We start from the raw sequence: 12,148 nt of genomic DNA on the forward strand, positions 1-12,148 counted from the left end.
TACTGTTTTTAGAATAAGTATTATTTTTATAAAATTTTACTTATTTCACAAATTAAAAATATTGAATGCTTCATAAAATTAAATTGAATTAAATATTTTACAAAATTCAAGAATTAGTATTAAATATACTTGATTTCATTTGTCAATAATATTAAATTTCTGTGATTTCATAAGTTAAGGGTTTTGTTTAACTAAAAATATAATAACTGAATTTACATTATATTGCATTGGTCCTGCTTTTAGAAAAATAATTATCGATTTGTATAATATTATTTATGATGTATGCATTTCTCAAATAATAAATGAAATAATCCTTTTATTTGAGTCAATTATACGAAAATGTGCATAAGCATTCATTTTTGGAGTGAAATTTCCGTAAAATAAATATCCTTTATTTTCCCAGTTTTCAACTAAAAAAGCAAATGTTATGATATCACGTTGTATAGCATAATGATATTGCGCATGTCTTAAGCATTGGCGTTAGTTTTCGATCAATTTTATAATTGTTTGAAGCATTGTTTTGATTTTGAGAAAGATAAATCGCCAAATATAGTATCCGAATTCTGTAGCCGCTTGCGTGTCGGTTTGGGTGATTCTGTTAGAGTAACTTGGAGAGTAGCTGTAAGAAGTTGAAATAAGGTGTCTTTCATTTTATACAAATCTTGATGCTTGATTTGAGAACTGATCGTATGGCTGTTATTTATACCGTTATTCTTACCTTAACGGTATATATGTGGTGTATTTTTTGACAATTTTAATCCATTCAATAGTGTGTTTTAAAAATGGAGAAATTGCACAAGGAACCGGATGTTAGTCGTCAAGATTATTATGCTTTTATTAATGAGTTAAAACTCTTTCATCAAAATAGAGGGTAAGTTTATGATTAATTTTTATTCAAAAGATCCTGTTTAAAATTCATTTTAATATTATTTCAGATTTTTATATGACTTTTCTAAATTTTTTACAGGACACCTTATCGACAACTACCGAAGATCAATGGCCGAGAAATTGATTTACAAAAATTGTATAATCAAGTAATCGCTTTGGGAGGATTACAAAAGGTAAATAATGAAATTTAATCATTTGAAATTTCTTTCTCAGATATTTCTCACTTTTTTAAAAAATTCGTTATGATGGAACTCTATGAAAGATGGGGTTGCCATCATATTTGCTCTGCTATTGATATGTTTCTAGAGGCCCTTAGAGGCTTCGTAGTTCTAATAAGTATACTCAGATACTATCACTATATGGGCTTTTTCTTTCTTTCTTTAAATGTTGACACTTCCGTTCGCTGTGTTTATGTTATCTTAACGCACTTTTTTTTTTTAAATTAAGGAGCTATCTTACCAGTATCATTGCTTCACTAATGTTCTTAAGCCTAATGTAGGGGAGAAAATATTATTTAATAACGACATGATCTGATATTTTGATAAAAATTTGTATTTAAAAAAAAATTATAAATAATATTGCAAATGATTGCCATTTTTTTTTTCGTTTTTGTTAATAAAAAATTACTTGAATCTAGTTTATATTTATTTTAATAATGTGAATTACCGATTATCATAACATGGTATTGATTTTTCTTAAATTTTAAAGTTTTTCAAATTTTAGTGAAATAATCAATAGCGCTGCTATCGCTTGTGAATAATTTTGATTATCTGAAATGAGTTTTTTAATTCTTATATTAAGTGAAGATGGGAATTCAAAACGTAAATATTAGTTGTTATTAATTTCTCTTATATCTGTATTTATAACTAGTAAGAGTTAAATGTTCCATGAAGATGTTTTTATATTTTTGTGCATCTTGATTAGTAATTTTCTTAATTCTATGCCTTAAATATATTGAAGATCTGTTTGTTGTGGGCAATTGTGAAAATGGTAGAGAAATTTCACACATTAAATTAATTTTTTACCAAGTTAATCAATTTTAAATCTATCAAGAAAAAAAATTAAGAATTTAATTAAAATTTTTTTTTAATTCTTTAGGCCCTTTTTTTAAAATTAATTTAAAGTCTTTTTTATTATTATTTATAATAATAGTATTTGTTTATTGCTTAACCAAGTTATTAAATATATATAGTATTTTAAATGTTAGTAAAAATATCATTAAATATTTTTCTTTTAATAATTTAGAGAGGTATTTTTAATGCTAATTTATATTTATTCTATTCCAATACATGAAAGTTAAAGCAAGGATTCTTAAAATTTCTTGATTTGTATAGATATTCTTATGTTATTTGTATATAATATTCAAATCCTATTGTTAAAATTTTATTACTATAATAATTTTTATTTATATAATGATTTTGTATGTTAAACTAAATTAGTCATTCAGCAATTTTCTTGAAAAATCAAAATTATCTTGAATTTAATACTTTTTATAATAGTTGCTTATTTTTTTATAATTATTTAATGTGCTATTACTCTTTCAGTAGCATAAGTTTTGATTAATTTTATTTGTAATATTGCAAATAATAAAATAAAAATGAGAATTACATCCTTGCTGATTTTCATTTTAATTAGTTAATGAAGCTAATTTTATCGTCTAATTTATTGGACAGCAGTAAAAGTAAACTTGTAATTTAGTGATGTATATCATATAGTAGTACATATTGCTAATTTAATTTTAAATATTGTACTTATGCATTTATAATGCAAAAATGTTTATAAATCAAAAACAATCTAAAGCTGAAATAATTATAACCTATTAATAAGTGTGGATATTTGTAATAAAGGCGTAATAAAAAGTTACTAGCATCAAGAATCAAAGAAGAGTTATTAAATTTAATTAAATATTTTAGTTAAAAGTTAATTACTATGTAAAAAAAGGATGGAATAATTTTCAGAAATATTACAAGATCTTTAAGTTAGTTTATTGGGGTCTACAAATCCTGGTTGCGATGGCATAAAAAAAATTGTAAGTTTTATCTAATATTCAAGTAAAGCTTCATTTCATATCAAAGCAAAAAGCTGTTCTTTTCATACCATAATATGTTGACCTCCTAAAAATTAAGCTTGGTTCATAGAAATTTTGTATTTTTATAGACTTCTCAGATACTATAGTTTTTATTTGTATTATTTATGGTATGTAATTATATTTTGGTATATAAAAAGTAGGAATATTTGAGTAAAATAATTGTAGATTTTTTATTTCATATTTAGACAACATATTTTTATTGTTAGTAAAATTATTATTAAGATTTTTTCTTTTGATAACAATAGAGAGGGTTTTGTTTTTATGGATATTACCATGGTAACTAACGTTACTTTCTTTATAATAGGTTTTCTTATTTTTAAAGCTTTTTCATTGATAAATATTTATTTTTTTTTTAAAAATTATATGGAAAGTTTTTCAATAACCTAATATAATGTATATCAGAAAAAGGAACAAAAATTATATATGTTTTATTTAGAATAAAAATATAGAATGTGAATTTTGTTACATAGAAAAAACATGGCTTAAACATTTTTATTTTCATAAGCAATAAAAAAAAAAAATATTTCTTTTAAATTTATTATTAGTTTTTTTAAATAAAACTTCAAACTAACAGAAAACATTTGAAAGTACACATGCAATGACATATTGGGAGTGGAAAACGTGGAAAAAACACTTGTGGGTAATTTTAAAATTTTTTTGTGACTGTTGTTACAAATACAAAATATTTACTAACTTAAATATTTTCAATATTTTTGCATGTTAAGTTTAAAAGGGATTGAGAAGTTTTTACCCTAGAAAAAGTAAATAAATAAACAATAACTTTTTTGTGCATTTAAAAATGCCTGTTCATCTTATTTAATAATTGTAAGCACATATTTATGTATTTTGTTTATTATGATATTTATCATAATAAATAAAATTCATATTTATTTGATGACTTTATACCTAGTTTTTGAGAAAAGTGAAGTTAAATAATTTTTACAGAAATGAAAAAAGTTATTTATTTATTTATTTTTTTAAATAAATACATTTCATTTATTGTTCTTTAATTGAAGATAGTATGTTTTTCATAAATTAAATGCATTAAGACATAAGTGAATGCATGTAGCAAAAATAATGCAAATAAATAATAATTATAATCTGAAACAATCTTTGTTCGCATTAAATATCTGTTATTCCTAATTGGTGTAATCATAAAACAGTAAATAATAGATTTAGCATTCATGAAATTTATGTACCATAATTGTTTAAATAAATAGACAGATGAATAAAATTTTATTTAAACTTAAATATGAACACTTGTACTGTTTGAAGGGCAATTGCATGGTTACTGTTGTTACAATGTTGTTAAGGTGGTGTTGCATATCGACTCATGAACTTTTTATATTAAATTAAGCAATTTTTTGCTGAAAAGCAACGAACACCTCTGTTTTATATTTATGCAAGAAAGACTTGATAAATTTTAATAGTTATAGAATGGTGAATTTGAAATATATTGACTCTTAATTTTATGAAAGGAAGGACAACTTATTAAATGACAGCAATAAAAAGTTTTAAATACAAACATTATTTATTATGGGAAAAGTTCCTGGTTGCTCTTTTTACAGAAAATTTGGTTACTCTTGTTACACTTTCTTTAGAAGTGAAGTTTATATTGGTGAATTTATTAAAATTTTTTGAAGCAAAAATGATTTTTAGAAATAGCAAACGGAAAACTCAACTTTTTTACAATTTTATCTTTTTTATAAAATATTTAGTCTTGATTTTTAGTTATAGCCTGCAGGAACCATTATATTTATGCAATAGGAGTCTTTTACTTTGTTCATTATTTCAATAGAATCAAACTTAGCTTCATGCTTACGCATTCTCATAATCATCTTTTTGTATTTTTGTTACTGGGACATCAGTCACCAGGCAGCCGTCAGGCTTCCATTTCGAGTGGAAAAGCAGTGCATTTAATTGGTAAACATTCACTAAAAATATACTTAAAATCTAAAAGTGTGTTCCTTCCTCAATTTTTTCCTGAAATTTTTCGTTAAAATAACATTTTTAGAGTTTCCTTTTTCATCTACAATAGCTTTTAAAAGTCTGTAAACAAATGTAACTTTTTTTTTTCTTCCCTGTATGAAAGCTCATTTTTGACACCATTATTGTTTTTAATTAATTTTTTATTTTAATGTCATGCTATCATACTCTAACTTCCAGTTCTCTTCAAATATGCTTCATTGGGTTTAAATATGACACTCGAGGTGGTGTGCTAAAAGTTTGTGGTCAATTATCGAGACATCAGACGCAAATGATGCGAGGCGTGTTCTTATGTTAGTAATCTTGATATAAAACAAAGTTATTTCCCGATACCCGAATTTTAGGCTGATAATTGTAAATTGTATCTTAAAATATTTAAATAAACTGGTTGATTCATTTATGCCATCAATAAGTTCCAAATTACCTTATCCTGATGTTCATATGTACCAACACGCAAGGACATCATCACTATGCTTTACTGTTCCAATTAAGTTCTTGGGATTAATTTCATCATTTTTTCTGCTTTAAAGCCTGAAGTTTCTGTTTTTTTTTTTAATTTTTTAAAAATTTTTTTTTTTTATTAAATTAAAAAATTTTTGCTGGTAGAACACTCATTTTATCAAGCTGTTTTGAGAACTCGTGGAAGATTGTCAGTAAAATTTGAGCAAAATATTTTGTATTAAATTTTTCAGAAATTATACCACACTCAAATGTGAATGTAGGAATTTTTCTACAAATTTTTAATTTTAATCTGTGATCACACTGATAGAACGTCCTTCTTTTACGCATTTTATCACATACTGCACAGTGGAGTGGAACAAAATAATTTTTGTTCTGAAATCCGTAAACATTTAAATGTACAATGACTTTTTGAGGTAAAATTTTTGTTACTTTTTGATTTTTGATCTCTTAAAAATTTCCTTTGTTTATTAAAATATTCCATGCAGTTTTGCTAAGAGTAGATGATTAATCTTATTTAATACCCATTCTGAATTATTCATTATGATTAATGAGCTCTATTTCAATAAAAGTCATAAGTTTACTAACATTTTTGGGAGCCATTTGTAAATATAAAAATTTATTGATTTATAATTAACTAGCATTGTTTTGTTTGCTTAATGAAAAGATATCAAATAATACTTATCCAAGGTATTTTTGGTCACTCTATGTTTTCCATTAGGTACACTTTGAGCAAAAACTGAGTAACACATTAAAACTTTTTTTATTCAATAAAGACTATGTATTCTACAAGCTACACATGTTAGTTTTTTCACACGTGTCTTAATTTTTTAAAAATTAATGCTGTACCAAAACATTAAAAAACAAAATTTTGCTAAGTTGTTGCAATAAATTAAGTTTAATTATTTTTTCGAGATTATATATTAAAAAAATTAACATTTTAGATAAATAACATGTCAAATAAATTAATACTTCACAATATTGAAATTTTTTCTTGTACCCTTCTTACATTTCAATGAGAAAAAAAAAGAGGAAAATAACCTGCAGACCTGGAAAGTTTTAGATTTTTACCTGGAAAAATCAGGGAAATTTAATATCTGATTTGAATGGGCAAATAAAAAGTTTGTAAAATACATTAGCCAATTACAAATACATAATACATTAGAGTATATTCTTCAGATTCTAATGATAAAAATGAAGAACATAGTTAGCTTTGTTCCTATGATATATGCTTACAAACTGTTCTTTCTTTCGCAATGCAAAATGCAAATTCGAGTTAATTTTTGGATGCAGTTGATAAAAAAGATGATTTTTTTAAAACATAAGTCAATAAATAAAAGCAGTTAGCTATTAATTTGTTAGTAATCCTCTCTAATTTGTGCAATAAATCAGTTTACTCCAATTAGTTTCTTTTAAATATTTTTTATTTATTTGCTTTTATAGAATGCAAAAATTTAAAAAAAAAAAAAAAAAAAAATAGAGCAGAGAAGTAACTACATTTTTTGATTTTCGTCTGAATTATAATATTTTTTTTCATTCCTTTTTAAGTTTATAACTTAATTTTATTTTTTGAAATAATTAGTTGGATTTTTATGAGAATATATATAGAGTTTTTAATTTAATATAAATGCAAAATAAAATTTTTTCTTGAAATGAAATATATATTAGGGATGTAACGAATAGTGATTTGATCGAATACTGAATATTCGGCAAAAATTTCGACCGAATAGCAAAATTTAAAAAAAAAAAATTAATAATAATAATTAATAAATATTTTTTATGTGGAAATAAGTTTAGTCATTATTAAAAACAAATCAAAACTTAGCTGTATTATTGAGATGGAGTAAAGGGGAAAAAATTAAATAGAAATGTTTAAAATAATAAAGGTAATTAGACATTAAGATATTTAGAAATATTTAAGAAACTAACAGCTGTTAAAAAAAACTGAAGTTTAAAAAAAAAAAAATTATAAATAATATTTTGCGGAAAAAAATAATCCGTAATACAATCTATCAGATAATATCTATCAGAAACTTTTTTAAAAATGCAACGTTATCATAAAAACGCCTATAAAAAGCAAAACAGAAGAAATAAAAAATCTATCATAATTCTTGAAAGAAAATTTTACAGCTAAATATTTCAGTTTTCCTATTACCGTTTTTCAAGAAAAAGTAAAATCTAAAGTAATAGATACCCTTTTAATTGCAGCGTCATAAGAAAAAGGTAGATAAAAACCAAAACAAAAATTTTTCTTAATTTTTAAACGAAAGATTTAACGATAAAAATCTTAATATAGCTTTTTCACATAGTAGTATTTTTGGAAAAGGGTGATATAAAAGAATAACGTTCATTAGAAACGCTCTTTAAAAAATGCTGTGTCATAATAAAAACGCTAATAAAAAGAAAAATGAATAAAAATCAAAAGAATAACTTTTCAAATTATTGAACTATATGAAATATATTGAACTATATGAATCAAAGAAAAAAAAATTATTCTTAGTTCTAAAATTTAACTTTAATGTGAGAATATCAGTTTTCTATCTTGCTATTTATCTGTCTGTTTTACCGTGCAAGGAAAAAAAAAAAAGACAAAATAATTAAGTCTTGTTAGAAACGCTTCGATTTAGTTAAAACAGAAAAACAAGCTCAAATGAAACAAAAAAGTTCTCAATTTTTAAAATGAAGTGTTGAAAAAACGATGTAATTGACTTGCCTGAATATAATTAAAAAAAAAANAATTAAAAAAAAAAAAAAAAAAATAGCATTACAAAACTTACTCAACAGAAAAGAGGCAATGAAAAAAATTAAGTCTATTCGTTTTTTTTTTTTTCTTTTTTGCAATTATTTCTTTTTTTTAACAATTTTTTTCTCTGTATTTATTGCTATACATTCTCGCATAATTTTAAAAATTCCGATATATTTATTACATTTGAATTTTAATCGCCCATTCGACGTGCTTTATTCGTGCTAATTTCTTCCTAAATTTAATTTTTTTTATCTTTTTTTTTCCTTTGAAATTATTTCTATGTTTTTCCATGTGACTGACGATCTCGTTATTTTTACTACAATCAAGCTTGGCATGGTATCTACCATGTGAGGTTTTTACCGGTACATACCATGGTTTTTACCGTCTATGAAAATAAACTTTCCCATAGTATTAACTATTTTGTGAAAAGAAGCATTTTTCGCATCCTTAAAAAATTACTTATTTCTTTTATTTGTGTGAACATCTTAAAAGCGTAAATAAAGACAATATTGAAACAAGAATTAGGAACATTTAAAATAGTCTTGTATGATAACATTGCGATACAATATATGATTATTTTAAGAATTATTGTTCTAAAAAATTTTCAAGGGTCGAAATTTTCTTGATATTCCTAATAAAAAATATTTTGTCCTGATTTGCCCTTTTAAACTTTATTTTTTCTGTTGTAGAGCATTATTAAGACTTATAATACTCAATATAACAAGTACAACATATCATGAGATCCTGTTTAAAATGCTAACATTTAATTTGCAAAAAAATATGTTAGTAACTAGTTAAAAATTACTAGCCTTCCGATATTCAACTATTTTTTTTTCCTTCATGTTTAAGTGAGCAATATTACTCGAAATAGAGATAAATAAAAAAATTTTTTTTTTAAATTTCTGATAATCAATATACAAAAGTGAAAAACAAACATTTAACTTTTTCTTGAAATCTTAACCCGAAATGTTGATGTTGCAAACATTCGTAGGCGACTACTGGCTAAGTAGTCTTAATCCCTAACAGAAAAATACTTCTGTTATTGCTCCGTGAAATATCTCTGCTATTGGAAATTCTGACTTGTCAGAATTACACACAATCAGACTTGTGTTTGCTATAAGAAGAAATTGTCGGAAATTTTTTAGAACTTTACGGTGAGATAGTTTCATTTCTTTAACTAATCAATTTTGTTTCGAGACGATGAATAATAGATGAATAAAAGTATCATTTAAAGGAGGAAGAAAAACAAATTTAAATAATAAATTTTTTCCCCTTCAACGCATAAAAAAAATATATATGTATTCTACATTTGTGGTCGATATTTCAGTATTTTGTAAAAAATTACTTATTCCTTATGTATTTGAGTTATCTTTACATTAAAAAACGTGAGCTTTGTGAAAAAAGAAAGGTTGGAAAAGAAAACAAAACAAAAAAACCCCACATATATTTACATGGAAAGCACACGATTTGAACGTATCAAAACAATGTAAACTAAGAGAAAAATACTTCTGCTATTGCTCCGTGAAATATCTCTGCTATTGGAAATTCTGACTTGTCAGAATTACACACAATCAGACTTGTGTTTGCTATAAGAAGAAATTGTCGGAAATTTTTTTAGAACTTTACGGTGAGATAGTTTCATTTCTTTAACTAATCAATTTTGTTTCGAGACGATGAATAATAGATGAATAAAAGTATCATTTAAAGGAGGAAGAAAAACAAATTTAAATAATAAATTTTTTCCCCTTCAACGCATAAAAAAAATATATATGTATTCTACATTTGTGGTCGATATTTCAGTATTTTGTAAAAAATTACTTATTCCTTATGTATTTGAGTTATCTTTACATTAAAAAACGTGAGCTTTGTGAAAAAAGAAAGGTTGGAAAAGAAAACAAAACAAAAAACCCCACATATATTTACATGGAAAGCACACGATTTGAACGTATCAAAACAATGTAAATCAAATGCACGTTTTGAGTGCATAAATAGCATTTTATTAAAAATATCAAGATTTTAAAAGCCGTTCAAAACTCAGAAGTTAAAACTGACGAATAATGGAGATAATCGCAAATGCTCAGATACGTAATTCAACTTTCCCATGGAATAAATCGAGAACATATGAAATATATCGATATTTTATAAAAATTTTGTGACATAAAAAAGATCGAAATACCATATTCATAGTTGCCAACCCTTCTGCATTTTTACTTATTTTAGCAGCTATTTTTTCCTCTTTTATGCACAGAAGAGAAGATCTTCTGCATTTTACCCATCCGCCTGATAGCTAGTATTTTCTTTAAGTCAGACGTCGCTGTTCCTCTTGTAACAGCCTTTGGCAGGGCCATAACTACATTTTTAATCAAGAATTAATAAATGAATATTGTACCATCAAGTAGCTGGTCAAAAATTTTTTTGAAACATGTTTCCTTTTTTGTTTTAAAAAAAGATGAGTATTGCTTTTTTATGCTCATATTAAGTGGATTTATAAATAAATAATTAAAATCCGCTTCTTTTATAAATTTATTGGTAATTAGTATGTGCTTGCGAATCTTCTGCATTTTTAGGCATTTCTTCTGCATTTTTTTTGTCTATCTTCTGCATTTTTATAACTAGAGGTTGGTAGCTATGCATATCTATTCAGCAGAAATCGAGTGTTTAAAAAAATAAATTACTCCGCAAATTTCGTATTCTGAATTTCTCCTGTCGTAATGATTCCGTATGGAAATGGTGGGATTTTAAGGACCACGTGAAAATCAGTAGCAAAGTTGCGAAAAGTTCGTTCGTAAAAAAAAAAGAAAAAAACGTATCGTTGCGTTAAAAAGTGATTGATCAAAATGCGCTATTCAAATTTCGTGTGTCGTAATAATATTGGATGGAGTTTTAGAAAATCAAAAGCAATAACTGCCATAAGAAAAGAAGAAAATTATCGGAACACCACATGGATTTCAAAAATGAATCGAGCTCTTTGAAAAGGTCTTAGTTAAATGCAGGATTTGAAATTTCCTTTTAATATCTTAATATAAACATTAAATAAAAGTTGTAACAAAATAAAAAAAAGGAATTAAAGGTACCACATTAAATTAGAGTTTGAAACAAAATACGCTTAATAACTTTAAAAAAATTGAGAAAAGAACAAACTTTTTTCTATAATTATTTTTTAATAAATTCTTTTGCTATATTTTTAATCAATTTTATACAGCAATTGAGTAATAACAGCCAAAGTCATTTATTACTGAATTTTTCTTTGAGTATGGAAGTAAATCCGAAATTGTGTTCCGTTCTCATGTCAAAAAAATCGTCATCGCGAGTGAACGAAATTTGTGGGAAAAAAAAGGTAAAAGAAGAATAAATGGTCTTTACGATATTTTGGCGAAATTACAAGAATTAAACTTTAGATTATTGAAACTCTGGAAAAAATTAGCCGAAATAAATTTTGTCTGTAATGCTTATTCGATGTATCTAGAGTTATGTTAATAATTACACTGTGTATTTTTGGAAAATGTCTTATTTCAGAGTTATTGTATTCAGTATTTTTTTAATTAATTTATCAAGTTAAAAATATTAAATTTGAAATAAATTTTTACTCAAGTATTGCATGATTATTTAAATGATGCATTTAGGAAGAAAAAATCATTGAAAACCATTGCAAAATTTAATGAAATGTATTTAATTGCTCAAATGCAAGTGCCACATTTTTTTATATTACAGTTATTATTTTGCATACATCTCTCAATTCATAATTCAAACAGGTTAGTTTTGTTTACCTTCAAGATAACCAATAATCCCTTGTTTTCTAAAACTCTATTTTTTCATCTTACTCAAAATATCACTTACATTGTCGATTTAATGCCATAACTTTTATTTAATGTTTTTTAAACATAGAACTCAAAATATCACTTTCCTATAGTTTTTTTTATTTAATTTTTTCATTTAGTTTTTATAATGAATGAAAAAAAGGGGTTTGGATGAATATATTT

The 12,148-nt window shown here is 24.5% G+C and overlaps 1 protein-coding gene across 3 annotated transcripts in view; it reads left to right on the plus strand.

Moving 5' to 3' along the window:
- The first annotated feature begins 551 nt into the window (after positions 1-551).
- The window catches only part of LOC107455719 (AT-rich interactive domain-containing protein 2), a 143,358-nt gene continuing 131,761 nt past the window's right edge, over positions 552-12,148 (plus strand). For all 3 annotated transcript variants that reach the window (XM_016073386.3, XM_071187979.1, XM_071187978.1), the window contains exons 1-2: positions 552-871; positions 968-1,061. In XM_016073386.3, the coding sequence (XP_015928872.1) occupies positions 783-871; positions 968-1,061 (183 nt within the window). In that variant the 5' untranslated portion in view covers positions 552-782. The remainder of the gene's footprint in view (positions 872-967; positions 1,062-12,148) is intronic.

The sequence above is a fragment of the Parasteatoda tepidariorum genome, chromosome X1 (assembly GCF_043381705.1).
Source record: "Parasteatoda tepidariorum isolate YZ-2023 chromosome X1, CAS_Ptep_4.0, whole genome shotgun sequence".
In the NCBI taxonomy this organism is placed as follows: domain Eukaryota; kingdom Metazoa; phylum Arthropoda; class Arachnida; order Araneae; family Theridiidae; genus Parasteatoda; species Parasteatoda tepidariorum.